The sequence below is a fragment of the Papio anubis genome, chromosome 17 (assembly GCF_008728515.1).
Source record: "Papio anubis isolate 15944 chromosome 17, Panubis1.0, whole genome shotgun sequence".
NCBI lineage: Eukaryota > Metazoa > Chordata > Mammalia > Primates > Cercopithecidae > Papio > Papio anubis.
Window position 1 is genome coordinate 66698135 of NC_044992.1, and position 18845 is coordinate 66716979.

At 54.0% G+C, this 18845-nt stretch overlaps 1 protein-coding gene across 3 annotated transcripts; it reads left to right on the forward strand.

Moving 5' to 3' along the window:
* Window positions 1-715: 715 nt before the first annotated feature.
* Window positions 716-18313, forward strand: CDR2L (cerebellar degeneration related protein 2 like). Of its 3 annotated transcripts, XM_009191205.2 has the most exons (6): window positions 1131-1205; window positions 4689-4910; window positions 12063-12175; window positions 13248-13396; window positions 13971-14135; window positions 15713-18313. In XM_009191205.2, the coding sequence occupies exons 3-6, from the start codon at window positions 12137-12139 to the stop codon at window positions 16602-16604; spliced, it is 1245 nt and encodes a 414-aa protein (XP_009189469.1). In that variant the 5' UTR covers window positions 1131-1205; window positions 4689-4910; window positions 12063-12136; the 3' UTR covers window positions 16605-18313. The 3 variants fall into 3 exon arrangements, with proteins under 3 accessions (XP_003913452.1, XP_009189469.1, XP_009189468.1); XM_003913403.4 differs by lacking the exon at window positions 4689-4910 and having other exon boundaries at window positions 716-1205; XM_009191204.2 differs by lacking the exon at window positions 1131-1205 and having other exon boundaries at window positions 4573-4910.
* The last annotated feature ends 532 nt before the right edge of the window (window positions 18314-18845 follow it).

Here is an 18845-nt window from a genome sequence, read left to right on the forward strand (position 1 = left end):
ATGCAGGTAACACACCCTCAAACTAGCCACAGGCAGTTGTCCCAAAGGCAACTGTAAATTAGTATTCATTCATTCAAAGAATGTCGATGGAAGGTACCAATGACCAGCATGTTGTTTGTTTTTTGTTTGTCTGTTTTTTGAGACAGAGTCTCCCTCTGCCGCCCAGGCTGGAGTGCAGTGGCGTTATCTTGGCTCTCTGCAACCTCTGTCTCCAGGGTTCAAGCGATTCTCCTGCCTCAGGCTCCCGAGTAGGCATGCGCCACCATGCCGGGCTAATTTTTGTATTTTTAGTGGAGGCGGGGTTTCGCCATGTTGGCCAGGCTAGTCTCAAACACCTGACCTCAGACGATCTGCCCGCCTTGGCCTCCCAAGGTGCCGGGATTACAGGAGTGAGGCACCGCGCCCAACTGGTGAGCAGCCTGTTCTAGGAGGTGACTAGCCAGCTGTGAAAGAGAGACAATATTCTTGCTTCCAGGAGATCTAGGAGAGACGACAACTTCTAAAATAACATAATTTTAGACATGAGACATAAACTGAATCGGTCGTCGGGGGAAGGAGGACGAAAAAGGGTCGATCTAGCAACTCCCAGACCAAGACACCAGGAGGGTCCCACCCTCGGCTCCGCCTCCAGCTTTGCATACGCCTCCTGATTGGTCGGCGGCGGGCGGCCCCACCCCGCGGAGCCGGGCTCCGCAAGCTGCAGGCGGGCTCCGCCAAGATGCAGCGGCGGCTCCGGGTGTCGCCGGGCGGGCCAGGGGCAGCGCGGACCCGAGCCGGGCAGGGGGCGCCCGCCACGGCACCCGCGCCCTCCTAGCGCCCCAGACCCGCCTGCAGACCCGATCCTCCCTGCCGCCGTCCTACCCGCAGTCCCCGCCCCTCCACCCTTTGTGTAGCCGCCACCCGGCGCCCCCGGCTGTGCGCGACCCCGGCCGTGCCGGACCGTGGCAAAGCGCCAGGCCCCGCGTGGGCTCCCGGCGAGCGGCTGATGGCGAGGGGGCGCGGCGCGGGCGCTGTAGCCCGAGTTCCCAACGCTGGAGGCCCGGCCCGCCTCCGCCGCATTGTCCCGGGCCGCGCGTCCCGGCCCTGAGCCGCGCCGCCGCAGCACCCGCCCGCCGCCCGCGGGGCCATGCGGAGAGCCGCCGGGATGGAGGACTTCTCCGCGGAGGAAGAGGAGCCCTGGTACGACCAGCAGGACCTGGAGCAGGGTGAGCGCGGGGGCGACGGGGGCGGGAAGGCGGGGAGCGCCCGGTGACCCCTGTCCGCTTCTCCATTGTTGGGCGCTATCACCCCGGGAGGGGCTGGGCCGGACCCGGCGCGCCTGACTCGGAGGAGCGACGCGTCTGGAGAACCGGGACGTGGAGAGAGGGGGCGCTGCCGGAGAAGACGCGGACCGGACGGGTGGAGACCTGCAAAAGTGGGGGTCGGGGGGCGGTCTTCCTATTTTCCCAGACCACAGGGCATCCGTCATCCAACTCGCCCACCTCGTCCTGGAGGCAGCAACTGCCCAGCCGCCCCTGGTATTGTTACGGGGCCTGAGCGCTGGCTAGGAGTCTTTGGAGGCCGGGAGGCGGCTCCTTCGTCATGTTTTGCTGGGAGGGTGGCGTGTGTATAGAGGGAAGTTATCTCACACCAAATCCAGCAGCACCCGTCCCTGCCAGGATTTATGAGCTCTAAGACTCCCAGAAAGTTTCCCCGACTCGCTTCCTACTCAGGGAGAAGTGGTACCGGGTCTTTGCTGGTGAAGAAGCAGAAAGTCAAGTCTCCCATCTGCCTTCAAGAGTCAGGAGTCGCTTAGCCCTCCCCTGCCCGGTCCCCTTGCAAATGGCTCATGGTTTGGAGGGGGTCAGGTTCGGGAATCCCGGCCAGTGTGCCAGATGAGAGACTGAATAAAGAGGGATACACCTCCGCTGCCCCCAGTTGCCATCTGAGGGCAGAAAGGGCGACTGGAAGGGGGTTAGAAGCTGATGATGAGGTGGCCGAAGTGACATCACTAGGAGTGGGGGATGGGGCTGTTGGGACAGGAAGCAGGAGGAGGCCTGCTGGAGTGGAGTCAGTTCTACCCTCTCCTCCCCCAAGATGCCTCGTTCTTGGATGGTGAGAGCTGGAAGGGGTGAGGAAACGAGTCCAGGGAGCAGTGACCTTCCCACAGCCTCCAGCAAGCTGGGGGGTGTGGACACAAGTCTGCTGCAGTTTGTGCCATCGTGGCGTGCTGTGGTGTGCCCACACCCTGCTCTCCATCCACAAGGCTCCAGAGGGCTGGTTTTGCCCTGATGTGCAGCAGCTACCCGGATCCTGAAACCCCGACCTACTTCCCCACATGGCCAAGATTGACTGGCAGATGAGGCTCTGTCCTTGTGCTCAGGACAAGGGTTAATCATAGCCTCAGGGGGACCAGGGTGGGACTGGGGATGCTGGACTAGACCCTGCCATGGTCTGTGCCCTGGACTCTAACCTCAGCCTCCTTGCCTGGAATGAGATACAGCTCCCCTCACACACACACACGCACACACACACACACACAAACACACACATCCACACATTGTGAAAACCCCCTCTCCCATCCTGAACAGCAGATTTTTTCCATGAACACCTATTAGGCTCCCTTTAAGTAACAGACACCATCCTGGGAGCTGGGAATAGTCACAGCCCTGACCCTGAAGGTATACCCTGGCAGGTGAAGGAGGCAGGCTTGTAACTAAGTGCAGGTGGCACAGTATATTTTTCTTTTTTCTTTTTATTTATTTCTTTATTTTGAGACAGAGTCGCCCTCTGTCACCCAGGTTGGAGTATAATGGTGCGATCTCAGCTCACTGCAACCTCCACCTCCCGGGTTCAAGTGATTCTCCTGCCTCAGCCTCCTGAGTAGCTGGGACCACACCCGGCTAATTTTAGTATTTTTAGCAGAGACAGGGTTTCACCATGTTGGCCAGGCTGGTCTCAAACTCCTGACCTCAAATGATCCACCTGTCTTGGCCTCCCAAAGTGCTGGGATTACAGGCATGAGCCACCGCGCCCGGCTGGTGGCACAGTATTATGGGCAGTGGGGAGGGCTTCCTGGAAGAGCCAGGCTTAGAAAGAAAGATTGGAAACAGTTCTTGAGAAGACGGTTTTCAGGTAGGCCGATGCTAATAGTTGCTGTCTCACTTAATTCCTGCACCCCTAATGAAGGCTTTGGCACTGTTCCTGGCCCAGAGATGGGAAAGGAGCCAGGGTGTAGAGGTGGGAGATGTGCAGAGATGCGCGGCTTCTTGAGAGAGAGAAGTGTCTGAGACTCCAGCTGCACTGGGTGGCCATGCTCTGGGCTGCCGGGAGGGATGGGCCCTGCAGGCCTTTGCTTCTCTGGCCCTGCTGGTCTGCAGCTGTCGGCCTGACCCAGCAGCACCAATGGTAGCCAAAGGCCAGGAATCAGGAAGGAAAGCAGAAATGAGACAGCCTCAGAATAAACTGGAGCTTCCTGCCGAAAGTTGGATGTCTGCTTGCTGTGGGCCAGGTGCTGTGCTGAGCCTGAGGACATAGTCTCTGCCCTCAGAGAGTCCACATTACATTAGAGAAGACAGAAATAGGACCAAACGTACAATGGCGTCAAAGTGAGGGGTTCTGCAGCTGTAGACCCAGCGACAGGGACAGCAGAGACTCAGAAAGGTTTATGCCAAGGCCCTTTTGAGCTGGAGGCTCTCCAGGAGAGGGAGGGAAGAAGTCATTCCAGGGGGAAGGGACACTTGTACCAAGTCATGGAGCAACGTGAGAAGGCTGCAAAGTAGGGAATGAGAGGCTGAAGGAAGCATTGGACACGGGTTCTGAGGGGCATTCCCATGGGCCCCGCCTGCTCTGTGCCCCAGGGGCCAGGCATGGAGAACTGGATGGTGGGACAGAGCAGGGGCTAAAGGCCAGCCATATTGGGTGTCAGAGGCGTGTTGCATCTCCCAACCCACAAATTCTCTTCCACCTAGCTGCTCCCTGGTTGCCTGTGAGTGTCCCAGAAATGGTTTTCTCAGCCAGCCACCTGGTTTCACCTCCCATCTGTTTCCTCCTGCCCCAAGGGCAGGCCCCAATTCCACTTTCTAGAAGCTTGACTGTAGAGATCCTGTTTGACTTTGGTGCTCTGTCCTGGTGGAAGGCAGCCGTGGGACAAGTGAGGTCCTAGATTCTCACTGTGTTCCCTCTGCCTACTGCCATGAACATCTATAAAAATAGAAAAAGCCAGCTGGGCACAGCAGCTCACGCCTGTAATCCCAGCACTTTGGGAGGCCGAGGCAGGCGGATCACCTGAGGTCGGGAGTTCGAGACCAGCCTGACCAACATGGAGAAACCCCGTCTCTACTAAAAATACAATATTAGCCAGGCTTGGTGGCACATGCCTGTAGTCCCAGCTACTCAGGAGGCTGAGGCAGGAGACTCGCTTGAACCCGGGAGGCAGAGGTTGTAGTGAGCTGAGATAGTGCCATTGCACTCCAGCCTGGGCAACAAGAGCAAAACTCTGTCAGAAAGAAAGAGAGAAAGAGAGAGAGAGAGAGAAAGGAAGGAAGGAGGGAGGGAGGGAAGAAAGGAAGGAAGGGAGGGAGGGAGGGAGGGAGGGAGGAAAGGAGGAAGGGCCATTGGTTATTAAGCACTGGCACTCCCTCTTTTGGCCCACCTTCCTCCCCCACCTTGGACCAGGCATGGTAGGCCCTGTGAATTCCTGTTTCCAGGCTGAGAGGCGGCTGCTGAGTCACAGATTTGAAGTCCTTGGTACCTGTGCTTTCCCCGCCTGCCTAGCTGACCTTGAGTCCTCAGCCTCAGGAGAGCTCTGACCTGGCAACAGGAGGGAGATCCTGCCTCCACCCCGGTTACCCCAAAGGTGACCTGACCCTGATTCTGTGGACCCAGAGTGGCTGACAGTCATGCCCTGGAGCTGAGAACAGCCCTGCCAGGTAGTACTTGTGTCCACTACCTGGAGCCCACACCCTTACCTTTGTCCTCCCTGAAAATGTCCCGTCCCTTTGCTGCATCTCTGCTGTGGAATTTGTGGTGCCCAAGCCAGTGAGGGACAGTGGGATTTCTAAGTTTCTTTTCAAAGACAGGCTCTGGGCTCCCCAGACATTCCTTCTCAGGCCTCTGGGGCATTGCTTCATGTAAAACCACTAAAGCCTCCTAAAGGAGACCCCAGAAAACCCTGGGGTCCAGGCAGGGGAGATGACAACCCAGACTTTATTTTATTTTATTATTATTTTTTTTTCTTTTGACCTGCACGGTTCAAACCCATAGCCCAGACTTAGTACCTTCCCCAGCTTGGTCCGGTGTGTCCCATTCATCCAGCTGTGACAGGCTGTTACTGCACTTTCACTTCCTGCCTAGCCAGCTCCCCGATTCTCCCGTTCCCAGGCCTCTCTCCTCTGAGCCGGGAGCTGTCACCAGCCCTCTGCTAGCTGGTGTGCTCTCCCTAGCACTTGGCTCCACTCATTTCCCTGCTCTGCAACTTCTAGACTCTTCCCTGATCCCTCCTGGCAGCTTTGACCAGCTTAGCTTGCACTGTGATCCAGTTTCCCTAAAATGATCTGAGACCTGCCTCTCTGCCCCCAAACAGCTTCTATTGTGTTTCTCTTTCTACCTGTCCCTGAATCACTAGGTGGCCCAAGTCGATTCACTGCCTTCAAAGGGCAACCTTTGATGTCTCTGGTGTGTAGGGTGGTATACCACCCTGGCCTGCCAGCATTAGAAATCTACACACAGCCCAGACGCTCACCTGGAAGAGGGGGGCATGATGTTGCACTGCACTTGGCCTTTCTTCACTCACCTCTGATGCAGTGGCTTTGCATTCTAGTTAAGCTGCAGGGGCTCCATGAAGGCCACTTACATGGAGCGTGTCCTCCAACACCCACGGCAGGAGGTAGAATCAGTAGCAATGGCCTCTTTGCAGACCACGTAACAGTTTCCAAGGGGGGAAGCATTTAGGAGGGTAGCTCTCTGATCTCTTTCATGTATATCTGAACTACTGGATACTGTTCAGGATGAGCTACATTTGAGTCCCACTATGGAAAACAGGAAGATAGCATGGCTCTCTCGTCACAAACTGAAGATGATTTTGCCCAGCTCCTGAGTCCTGAGTTACTGCCATGCACACAACATAGCACACGGCCGTAGTTCCATCTTTTTGTTGAGACAGAGTCTCGTTCCATTGCCCAGGTTGGAGTTCAGTGGCACAATCTCGGCTCACTGCAACCTCTGCCTCCCGGGTTCAGGCAATTCTCCTGCTTCAGCCTTCCGAGTAGCTGGGATTACAGGTGTGCACCAGCACACCCAGCTAATTAATTTTTCTGTAGCAACAGGGGTCTCACTATGTTGCCCAGTTCAATGATCTTTACATCAAACCTTACAGTTTGTAGATACCTCCAGATTTTTGCCCAACTTACAGTTAATAAATTCATACAGCATATATTCTCATTCCCTTACTAGGTTTATGTTACGTAACTAGTTTTTCTTGGCATCCTCATCAGAAAGTTAATTGCTCAAGGCTAAAGGTTCTCATCTATGATTTACATGATTTGGTTTCTTTGTTGTTGTTGTTGTTGTTTTCAGTGACTGAGGGAGGTGTTTGGGAAAGCTGCCTTTGTTTTTCCAGGCTAAGTTGCTGCAGCCTTGCTCTAGGATAGCAGCTTTGCACTCCTTCTCCAGATGACACAGGGCCCTCCTTTGGCTAAAACCCAGCCCTGGAGGCTCCACTTTGGCCGTTTCAAAACCTCACCTCTGTGCACGGGAGCAGGCTCCAAATTTGTTCCTGTGGGGCAGCTCAGCCTTTGTGTCCAGGCTCAGTGGCTGGTCAGGCCCCTCTGCCTCTCACAAGGCAACGTCAGTTCTGCCCCCAGCTTGGCTGAAGGCCCAAGGCTCTGCCCTCAGCTGCCCACCAAGAGTCACTGCTTGCCCGGGCTCGTCCCAAAGGAAAACTTCCACCCCAGGTCTAGAGTTCTTTTCAAAGACATGCCTTGTGCTCCCCAGTTATTCCTTCTCAGGCCTCTGTCCATTGCATAGCAAGGGCTCAGCCAAAACAACCGTATCTAGGAAACTTTCTGTCCGGGAGTATAGAGCCCATCTCTCCTCCAGAGACCCTAGAACTATCACTGTGTCTAAAAAGGGAAAGCAGTAGAGAACTGGATCCCTGAACCACATCATATTGGCCCCAGTAGAGTTGCCTTCACGCATCTTGATCTGATTTATATCGTCAGCCTAGATTGAGAGCTGTTTTAAGAAGCAGCCTCATAAAGTGAAACAGACCGATGCTTTCCTGGACAGTCTTTTGACAGAATGCCTCAAGAAGGCCTACCTTTTGTCCCAGGAATTCTGTTTCTAGGAATTCTGTATCTAGGCCTACCTTTTGTTCCAGATGCCTAGGCCTACCCTTTGTTCAAGGAATTCTGTGTCCTAGGAATTGGGCGGTGATTTGCACAAAACGTTTTGTACCACAAAGTTAATTAGTTTCATTCTTTTTTTTTTTTCAGAGATAGGGTCTTGCTTTGTCTCACTGGAATGCAGTGGCGCAATCATACATTACTGTAATCTGAAACTACTGGACTCAAGCAATCCTCCCACATCAACTTCCCTAGTAGCTGCAACCACAGACCCACCACCTAGTAGCTGCACCACCATGCCCAGCTAATTTTTACAATTTTTTTGTAGAGATGGGGTCTCGGGTAGGGCGCAATCCCAACACTTTGGGAGGCCGAAGCGGGCGGATCATGAGGTCAGGAGATTGAGACCATCCTGGACAACATGGTGAAACCCCGTCTCTACTAAAAATACAAAAATTAGCTGGGCGTGGTAGCGCGTGCCTGTAGTCCCAGCTACTCGGGAGGCTGAGGCAGGAGAATTGCTTGAACTTGGGAGGCGGAGGCTGCAGTGAGCCAAGATCGCACCACTGCACTCCAGCCTGGTGACAGAGAAAGACTCAATCTCAAAAAAAAGGAAAAAAGAGATGGGGTGTCGCTACGTTTCCCAGGCTAGTCTCTAACTTTGGGCCTCAAGCTATCCTCTCACCTCAGCCTCTCAAAGCACTGGGATTACAGGCATGAACCACTGTGCCCAGTCTACACTTTCTTTTTTCTTTTTTTTTTTCTTTTTGAGAGACAGTGTCTCACTCTGTCATCCAGGCTGGAGTCCAGCAGCACAATCACAGCTCACCAAATAGCTGGGATTACAGGCATATGCCAAGACACCCCACTAATTTTCTTATTTTTTGTAAAGATAGGGTCTCATTATATTGCCCAGGCTGGTGTTGAACTCCTTTGCTAAAGCAATCCTCCCACCTCGGCCTCCCAAAGTGCTAGGATTATAGGCGTGAGCCACCATACCCGGCCTGGCCTGTAATTTTTAAATCACCAGTTTGTTGTTGTTTGTTTGTTTGGTTTGTTTTTTTGAGACAGGGTCTCTCTCTGTCACCCCGGCTGGAGTGCAGTGACACAATCTCGGCTCACTGCAACCTCTGTCTCCCAGGTTCAAGTGATCCTCCTGCCTCAACTTCCCAAGTAGCTGAGACCACAGGCACACGCCACCACGCCTGGCTAATTTTTGTTTTTAGTAGAGACAGGGTTTTATGTTGGCCAGGCTGGTCTCGAACTCCTGACTTCAAGTGATCCACCCACCTTGGCCTCCCAAAGAGCTGGGATTATAGGCATGAGCCACTGCGCCTGGCCTAAATCACCAGTTTTTAACCTTTCTGTACTGTTTGATTTTTTTACACCAATCATGCCTTATGGAAAACATTAAATCTATTTTAAAAAGAAAACAGCCTTGTGAAACTCAGCCTGAGCCTGCTGTAATGACCTCTTTAAGGACCCGCTCTCCCCCCTCTTCTCTGACTCTGGATTAAGCAGCCTAAATCTTTTTTTTTTTAAACAGATTTATTGAGATTTAATTAATACACAATACAATTCACTCATTTAAAGTGTGCAATTCAACCGTTTTTATTATATTCACAGAGTTATGCAACCATCACCACAATCAATTTTAGAATATTTTTATCACCCTGCCTCTTTTTAAAACAAAAAACAGGCCAGGCACAGTAGCTCACACCTGTAATTCCAGCACTTTGGGAGGCCGAGGTGGGTAGATTGCTTGAGGTCAGGAGTTTGAGACCAGCCTGACCAACGTGGTGAAACCCCATCTCTATTAAAAATACAAAAATTAGCTGGACGTGGTTGTGGGCGCCTGTAATCTCAGCTACTTGGGAGGCTGAGGCAGGAGAATGGCGTGAACCCGGGAGGCGGAGGTTACAGTGAGCCGAGATTGCCCCACTGCTCTCCAGCCTGGGAGACAAAGCGAGACTCCATCTCAAAAAAAAAAAAAAAAAAAAGGAAAGAAACAAAAAAATAATAAATATATTTAATATACATATGTGTGTTGTTGGGAAGGAAGGTTGTATCCACTCAAAATGTCTACGTATCATCACACAACTCAGACCCACAAAGAGAACTTAGGGATTTTAGTACCTGCTGTTTGCTTCTAACTCCTCTCTACCCACCCATCCCCCTGAAAACAGACGGATTCCCTCCTAGCCTATCTGATGGGTGCTCATTTCCCTTGGACTGCGGTCGGGGAGGGAAGGTTCCAGTCCTGCAGGGTACAAGCACCAGGGCTGCCGCGAGAAGAGGATGGTTCTGCTACTCAGGGAAAGGAGAAGTTTGAGAGAGGGGTACATGTCACTAAGGTCAAATGGTACCCAACCAGGAGCCCAATACCTGAATTATCCCCCCAGCATGGACATAAACCAGCTGCGTGACCATGGGCAAGTCACTCTGCTGTCCTGCTCATTAGCCATAAAATCAAGAAGTTGGGCCAAAAAGTTCTGAATCCTCTTCCAGTTTTAATATTCAGCAAGCCCTTCTGCTCTCTGCCTCTCAGCAAGCTCCTATTCACCCTTTTCTTTTTTTCTTTCTTTTTTTTTTTTTGAGACGGAGTCTCGCTCTGTCACTCAGGCTGGAGTGCAGTGGCACGATCTCAGCTCACTGCAACCTCTGTCTCCCAGGTTCAAGCGATTCTTCTGCCTCAGCCTCCCAAGTAGCTGGGATTACAGGCTTGTGCCACCACACCCAGCTAATTTTTATATTTTTAGTAGAGATAGGATTTCACCATGTTGGCCTAGCTGGTCTCGAACTCCCGACCTCAAGTGATCCTCCCACCTTGGCCTCCCAAAGTGCTGGGATTACAGGCGTGAGCCACCGCACCCGGCCTCCTATCCACCCTTCAAAGTCCGACTCGAAGGCCGGGCGCGGCGGCTCAAGCCTGTAATCCCAGCACTTTGGGAGGCCGAGACGGGCGGATCACGAGGTCAGGAGATCGAGACCATCCTGGCTAGCCCGGTGAAACCCCGTCTCTACTAAAAAATACAAAAAACTAGCCGGGCGAGGTGGCGGGCGCCTGTAGTCCCAGCTACTCGGGAGGCTGAGACAGGAGAATGGCGTAAACCTGGGAGGCGGAGCTTGCAGTGAGCTGAGATCCGGCCACTGCACTCCAGCCTGGGTGACAGAGCAAGACTCCGTTTAAAAAAAAAAACAAAACAAAACAAAAAAAAACAAAGTCCGACTCGAAAGCTGCCCGTTTGCCTGAGCCTCCCGGGGAGAGTGAAGCTCTCCTTTGCCCACCACTCCACAGCACCTGGCCCCTATGTCTTATCACTCACTCATTCTTCCAAAAAGACAAATTATGCACTGACTCTGTGCTAGATACTGTCCTAGGCTCTGGGGATATTCATGAGCAAAACATAAAAATCCCTGCCCTGCCAGGTGCGGTGGCTCACGCCTGTAATACTAGCATTTTGAGAGGTCAAGGTAGGAGGGTCGCTTGAGGCCAGGAGTTTGAGACTAGCCTGGGCAATATAACATGACCTTGTCTCTACAAAAAAATTTTTAAAATTTTAAGCCGGGTGTGGTGGCTCACGCCTATAATCCCAGCACTTTGGGAGGCCTGAGGTCAGGAGTTCAAGACCAGTGTGGCCAACGTGGTGAGACCCCATCTCTACTAAAAATACAAAACATTAGCCGGGCGTGGTAGTGGGTGCCTATAATCCCGGCATAAAAAAGATTTTAGAAAAAAAAAAAAAAGGGCCAGGCACTGTGGCTCACGCCTGTAATCCCAGCAGTTTGGGAGGCCGAGGAGGGTGGATTATGAGGTCGGGAGATCGAGACCATCCTGGCTAACACGGTGAAACCCCATCTCTACTAAGAATGCAAAAAATTAGCCAGGCATGGTGGCAGGCGCCTGTAGTCCCAGCTACTTGGGAGGCTGAGGCAGGAGAATGGTTGGCAGGAACCTGCGAGGCGGAGGTTGCAGTGAGCCAAGATCGCGCCACTGCGCTCCAGCCTGAGCAAGAAGAGCAAAACTCTGTCTCAAAAAAAAAAAAAAAATACTACGCCTGTAGTCCCAGCAACCGGTATTATAGTCCCATGCCTATTCACAGGCGTGATCATACACTCTGCAGCCTTGAGCCCCTGGGCTCAAGGGATCCTATCCCAGGCAGCAGTATTGCACCACCTTTTTTTCTTTTTTTTTTTTTTAAATAGAGATGGGATCTCACTATGTTGCCCTGGGAGGCTGAGGGAGGAAGATCGCTTGAGCCCAGGAGCTCAAGGCTGCAGCACATATGATCACACCTGTAAATACTCACTGCACCCCAGCCTGGGCCCCATGCCTTAAAAGAAAAAAAAAAAACTGCCCCATGAGCTCACAGTTAGTTGAGGGAGCTGAAAAAGATAAAGGAGTAACTTGCTTGGGAAATTAGATGGTGCTAAGTGCTAAGGAGAAAGATGAAGCGGGAGAGAGACTGCAGGGCAGGGAACAGTGTGACTGAACCAAGTGATTGGAGAAAGTGACAGGCACAGACTTGAAGGAGAAGAGGCAGCAAGTCCTGGAAGTGTCAGGAAAGAACATTCCGGGCAGAAGTAACAGTGCAAAGGCTTAGCTCCTGGCTTACGTCTCCTCCCAGGCCTAGAGGCTCCCGGTGTCTTGGTTACGTGGGGATCACCTAGAGTAGATGCTCGGAACATGAATGGGCATCCTCTGCCTTTGTTCTCATGCTCACGTTTCTCCTATCCTAGACTTGCACCTAGCTGCAGAGCTGGGGAAGACTCTGCTGGAGAGGAACAAGGAGCTGGAGGGGTCCCTGCAGCAGATGTACTCCACCAATGAGGAACAGGTGCAGGAGATCGAGGTGAGGGCCCTGCATGTGCTTGCCCACACCCCTCAAGGGCCCCTTGGCCTGTGTGTGACTTTATGCAACTTAGAATAAGGTGCCGGCTTATCAGACACAGCCTTAGCCCAATAGCCTGGTATAGCACAGCTATCTCAGGCAGCCCTATTGCACCATCAGTTTTGTGGTTTTTTTAAAATAGAGACCAAGTCTCACCATGTTGCCCAAGCTGGTCTCTAACTCCTGAGTTCAAGTGATCCTCCCACCTCAGCCTCCTAAAATGCTAGGATTGCAGGCATGAGCCACCATGCCCAGCCTGAACAACCATTTTTAAGCCCCACTCAGCTGAAGACAAATACATCAAAGCAAACTTGTCCTTAGAAGGGGAGAAGAGGCTGGGCGTGGTGGCTCATGCCTGTAATCCCAGCACTTTGGGAGGCCAAGGTGGGTGAAATACTTGAGCCCAGGCAACATGGCGAAACCTTGTCTCTACAAAAAATACAAAAATTAGCTGGCTATGGTGGCATGCACCTGTGGTCCCAGCTACTTGAGAGGATGAGGTGAGAATCGCTAGAGCCTGGAGGTTGAGGCTGCAGTGAGCCGTGATTGTGCCACTGCACTCCAGCCTAGGCAACAGAGCAAGATCCTGTCTTAAAAATAAATAAATAAAATAAAAAAGATTTTAGAAGTTTAAAAAAAAAAAAAAGAAGCTGGGGTGGTGGCGCACGCCTATAATCCCAGCACTTTGAGAGGCAGAGGCAGGCAGATCACTTGAGGTCAGGAGTTCAAGACCAGCCTGGCCAATATGGTGAAACCCTGTCTCTACTAAAAATACCAAAATTAGCCAGGCATGGTGGCGGGCACCTATAGTTCCAGCTACTCAGGAGGCTGAGGCAGGAGAATCACTTGAACTCAGGAGGCAGAGGTTGCAGTGAGTCGAAATCATGCCACTGCACTTCAGCCTGGGCAATACAGCAAGACTCTGTCTCAAAGAAAAGAAAAAAGACAAAAAAAGAAGTAGGAGGAGGGTCTAGGCAGAGACATTTGCCCCTGCCCAATTCCAAAAGGTTACTCAATGTGCTTCCACCCCCAGTACCTAACCAAGCAGCTGGACACGCTGCGGCACGTGAACGAGCAGCACGCCAAAGTCTACGAGCAGCTGGACCTGACAGCCCGGGACCTGGAGCTGACCAACCACAGGCTGGTGCTGGAGAGCAAGGCCGCCCAGCAGAAGATCCATGGGTGAGGGCCCGGGTGAGGGCCGGGGGGCGGGCGAGGGAGAGCCCCAGGGCTGAGTGTACACAGGAGCCCGTGGACTGATGGGTGTGACTTGTGCATGTCTCCCTAGGAACCTGGGATGGGAGTGAGCTTGTCCTTGTGGATTTTGTGTGGTTTAACATTCAGGCCGCAACCTTGCTTTAAGCACCAACTATGCGCTAGGCTCTTTTTTATACACTGGGGATGCAACGATGGGGAAACAAAGGCATTGTCCTGCCCTATAAGACCTCACAGCCTGGAAGAGAAGGCAGGCATGTAAATATTTTATGGCAGTGCAGGACAATAAGTGATAGAGGAGTGACAAGGAACTGAAGTGGCACAGAGGAGAAGTCATCAGCTCGCCTGAGAGGTATAAAAGAAGGGCGGGTCCTTGGGCATGCAGAGAATTCCCCACCCTACCTCAGGACCAGACAGCGGCTCAAGGGTACCTGTCTACCTCCTACCCAACGTCCCTCCATCTTCAGGGAGCCAGGGCTGCCATGAGGCAAACTGGCCCCATCCCCTTAAAGTCCCTGTGTGTCCACCGCCCCACCCCCAGGCTGACGGAGACCATTGAGCGCCTCCAGGCCCAGGTGGAGGAGCTGCAGGCCCAGGTGGAGCAACTAAGAGGCCTGGAGCAGCTGCAAGTGCTCCGGGAGAAGCGGGAACGCAGGCGTACCATCCACACCTTCCCCTGCCTCAAGGAGCTATGCACCAGCCCCCGGTAGGTGAGAGTGCTCCTTGGTGTCTCTGGGATTGCCAGCTATGGGAGGAAGGAGAGGCAGCAGACAGCAGGGTGCTGTTGGTGCATCATCCAGGCCATCAGAGAGACTGGGCCTGTTGCTAATGACAGTCATAGCAGCTGGCATTTACTGAGCCCTGGCTGTGTGCTGCCACTATGCTGATACAATTTTTTTTTTTTTTTTTTTTTGAGACGGAGTCTTGCTCTGTCGCCCAGGCTGGAGTGTAGTGGCGTGATCTCAGCTCACTGCAAGCTCTGCCTCCCGGGTTCACGCCATTCTCCTGCCTCAGCCTCCAGAGTAGCTGGGACTACAGGCGCCCACCACCACACCCGGCTCATTTTGTGTGTGTGTGTGTGTGTATTTTTAGTAGAGACGGGGTTTCACCATGTTAGCCAGGATGGTCTCAATCTCCTGACCTCGTGATCCACCCGCCTCAGCCTCCCAAAGTGCTGGGATTACAGGCGTGAGCCACCGCGCCTGGCCTAAGCTAATATAATTCTTTTTTTTTGAGACGGAGTCTCGCTGTGTCGCCCAGGCTGGAGTGCAGTGGCCGGATGTCAGCTCACTGCAAGCTCCGCCTCCTGGGTTTACGCCATTCTCCTGCCTCAGCCTCTCGAGTAGCTGGGACCACAGGCGCCCACCTCCTTGCCCGGCTAGTTTTTTGTATTTTTTAGTAGAGACGGGGTTTCACCGGGTCAGCCAGGATGTTCTTGATCTCCTGACCTCGTGATCCGCCCGTCTCGGCCTCCCAAAGTGCTGGGATTACAGGCTTGAGCCACTGCGCCCGGCCAGCTGATATAATTCTTATGGCAACACTGTTGGGGGTGTTTTATGATGCCTACTCTCCAGATGATAAAATTGAAGCACAGTGGTTGTGTGTCTTATCCAAGGTCACCTGTTTAGTAAGAGGTTCAGCCAGGATGCTAACCCAGGAGAGGTAACCCACTGTGCTTTTCAGTTCCCATTAAATCTAAGACCAACCACTTAATAATGGAATAATACATGCTTCATATGTAGTGGGTGTTTCAATAAGGGTCCTGGCAGGAAACAGTCTCTTACACAGAGTAATGGAAAAGTAAAATGAAGAAGAGGTGTGGGCAGGGCGTAGGGAAACCACAGGGACACTGTAGTGCCCCAGAGTTGCAGCAGAGTGGAGCTGCCACCAGGCCTAGGCCTCAAAGAGCAAGGGGGAAGGGAGGTACCGGCACCTAGAATGTATGGAGAAGGCTGCCTGGTCACCATTAACCATGGAGAGCCCAAGGAAGACACACTCCACGGCCTCTGCTCCCCCCTCGGATCTCTAGCCAGTGCTTGCCATGTGCCAAACTCAGGGGAGAACCAAGCGACCTGGCAGAGGTGGTCCGTGGTGGTCAGCCTCCAGGGGCAGAGAGCAGGGGGAGAAGGGTGGAGGAGGGTGGAGAGCCAACGGAGAGGGGCAAACAATTTCAGCCCAGAGAACAAGAGAGATGTAAGGGCTGGGCTTCTCAGCCTTGGCCGTGACCGTGACCACTGCCCTCTCCTCCGCCCCCACCCCGCTCGGGCTTCCACTCCCCGCCAGGTGCAAGGATGCTTTCCGCCTACACAGTTCCTCCCTGGAGCTGGGCCCGCGGCCCCTGGAGCAGGAGAACGAGCGGCTGCAGTCCCTGGTGGGGGCGCTGCGCTCCCAGGTGAGCCAGGAGCGGCAGCGCAAGGAGCGGGCAGAGCGCGAGTACACTGCGGTGCTGCAGGAGTACTCCGAGCTGGAGCGCCAGCTGTGCGAGATGGAGGCCTGTCGCCTGCGCGTGCAAGAGCTGGAGGCAGAGCTGCTGGAGCTGCAGCAGATGAAGCAGGCCAAGACCTACCTACTGGGCCCGGACGACCACCTGGCCGAGGCCCTGCTCGCACCCCTCACGCAGGCCCCTGAGGCTGACGATCCCCAGCCCGGCCGCGGGGACGACTCAGGCACCCAGGACGGTGTCTCCTCACCTGCCGCCTCCCCAGGCCATGTGGTGCGCAAGAGCTGCAGCGACACTGCGCTTAACGCCATCGTGGCCAAAGACCCAGCCAGCCGGCACGCGGGCAACCTCACACTGCACGCCAACAGTGTGCGCAAGCGGGGCATGTCCATTCTGCGGGAGGTGGACGAGCAGTACCACGCGCTGCTCGAGAAGTACGAGGAGCTGCTTAGCAAGTGCCGGCAGCACGGGGCCGGGGTGCGGCACACCGGTGTGCAGACCTCGCGCCCCATCTCCCGGGACAGCTCGTGGAGGGACTTGCGCGGGGGTGAGGAGGGCCAGGGGGAGGCCAAGGCAGGTGAGAAGAGCCTAAGCCAGCACGTGGAGGCTGTCGACAAGCGGCTGGAGCAGAGCCAGCCCGAGTACAAGGCGCTCTTTAAGGAGATCTTCTCCAGGATCCAGAAGACCAAGGCTGACATCAACGCCACCAAAGTCAAGACGCACAGCAGCAAGTGACCCTCGCCCGGCCTGCAGCCTCCCCCAGGGTGGAGGCCGTGGGGTCCCTCAGGCCTGGGCGGTGCAGCTTCCAGAGAGCCAGCGCCCTTTAGCGGCCTGCCACCACAGCACGCGACCTCCTGATCCGGAAGCACGCAGCATGTTCCCTGCTGAGCCGAGGCAGCCCACGTGTTCTGCCTCCCAGGAGCCCTTGGCCACCTCGCGCCAGCCCAAAGGCGCAGCTCAGAGTTCAAAGCCAAATGTCCCCACTACCCCAGGGATCCCCCAGCTCCCCCAGCCCCAGGCTTCCTGACCCTGCACCTCACCCTCAGACTGGTGGCCAGGCTTCTGAAAAAGCCATTCTGGATCAGTTGGCTGTTTTTTGGTTAAGTTTGTTTTTTTCTAAGAGATTTGCAATGCAAGGTCTCCTTGACCCCTTGCCACAACTGGAAACACTTGAAAGGGGACCCCAGGGCCAGCTGTTTCAGGGGTTTCCTGGACCACCCACTGCTTCTCCCCAGCCCTGATGTGCTGACATTCCCTTAGTGCCAGCTGTCCCACCCCCAAGGTCCTGACCAGGTCAGAGATGTCCCCTGCCATGCAGAGCAGGAAGCCTCAGCTGGGCCTGGAGTGTCCCTGCTCCAGCCCGGCCAAGGACAGGTTTCTCCCTGGATACTCTTGGCCCACCGCAGATCTGTAGCCAGTCAGAGGAGGAGGAGAAGGAGCCCCTCAGCAGACTGATGCAGTTTCGCTCAGAGCCGGCCTCCTTGGCTTCCAACCTCGGAAATGCCTGCTGGGCCTTAAGCTTTCCAGGGGCCGGGGCAGTGGGGAGCCCTCATTCCTTCACACCGCCTCCAACTAATCAAGCTTGGCCTCTGACTCCCCTCTCTGTGCTTGCCCCCATCTCAGGGACCATGATGTCTCAGTCACTCCAGGCTCCTCACAGGCCAACCCTGGCACAGGTCATGTCTGCAGTCCCCAGAATGTTCTGGACATGCACCACCAGCCAGTGGTCCCAGTGTCCACCCCTGCCTGCCCTTCACTGGGGACTGGGGTTTTCACCCCATGCTGCATCCTGTTGAATTGGGATGGGGCTGAGGAACATGCTCCCTCCCTCCCTCCCTCCCATAAAATGCCTGCTCTTAACTTCCCACCTTTGTGGGGGGCTTTTGAGGACCCAGCTGGATCAGGGGTTTTGCTTCAAGATGTCAGAAAGTCAAGGTTCAGCTAAGAGACACCCAGGTCCCCAGCTTGCCCTGAGCAGCTTCTGGTTCCTTCTGCCACCCTTTCTGAGACCCTAGAAACTAGAGGAGCCATACAGTCAGTGGAAGGCGGGGGCCCTGGCCTCTGTACCGGGAGCCCAGTGGGAACCTTCATGCCTTATTTATTTCTAATGGGTAAAGGGGTTTTCTTACCAAGCATCCCTGACCTCCTGGAGACACCACCTGCTTTCTGGGCGGCACTGTGATGGGAGCTGGTGGCGACTGTGTCCTTCTGTACATGCAACTGGGAAACTTGTCCTTTGAGGCTAGGCAGCTCCCTGCCCTACGTGTGTCTCTGTTATCTGGGCAAAAGGAGTGTGGAAGGGTGGGGGGAAGAGCTCCAGCCTGTTTGCTCCCCAGCTCTGTAGTGGCAGACCAGCGTCACCTTTGAAGTATACGTGAGAGAAATATATTTACAAATGCTTTATTCTCTTCTTTAATAAAAAATGCACCAGTATTCTAAAAGCAGAAATGGCCCATCACTGTGCATCTCACACACCTGCCTCGCATCACGCCCAGCCGTGGGAGAGGGTAGCATCCTGGGTCCCACTTCCCTGAGACTGAACAGCTCCAAATAGCAGCCTCTGGCAGAAGTTTCTATTTTTATTGAGGGCCAGCTAGGGATACATGGTGAACAAGCCAGCAGGGCCCCTCTTCCCTTGGAGTTTACATTCTTGTGTAGGGAGATCCACCCAAAATAATTAAACAAAAGATGTAGCATGATGGAAAAATCAGGGCAGGAGGGTAGTGCTACCTCTCAGCTAGAGCACCTGGGTTCAACAGGGTGAACCAAGTTTAAAAAAAAAAAAGAAAGAAAGAAAAATCGACCTGGCACAGTGGCTCATGCCTGTAATCCCCGCCCTTTGGGAGGCCACAGTGGATCACTCGAGCCCAGAAGTTTGAGACCAGCCTGGGCAACATAGCAAGACCCCCTCCCTCTACAAAACATTTTTTGAAAATTAGCAGAGCAAGGTGGTGTGTATTTGTAGTCCCAGCTACT

Excerpts from the sequence above, each read along its gene's own strand:
- CDR2L (XM_003913403.4), top strand. The coding sequence starts at position 1,127 with ATGCGGAGAGCCGCCGGGATGGAGGACTTCTCCGCGGAGGAAGAGGAG. Across the intron at positions 1,206-12,062 it reads CCAGCAGGACCTGGAGCAGG|ACTTGCACCTAGCTGCAGAG; the intron begins GTGAGCGCGGGG and ends CTCCTATCCTAG. Across the intron at positions 12,176-13,247 it reads AACAGGTGCAGGAGATCGAG|TACCTAACCAAGCAGCTGGA; the intron begins GTGAGGGCCCTG and ends TTCCACCCCCAG.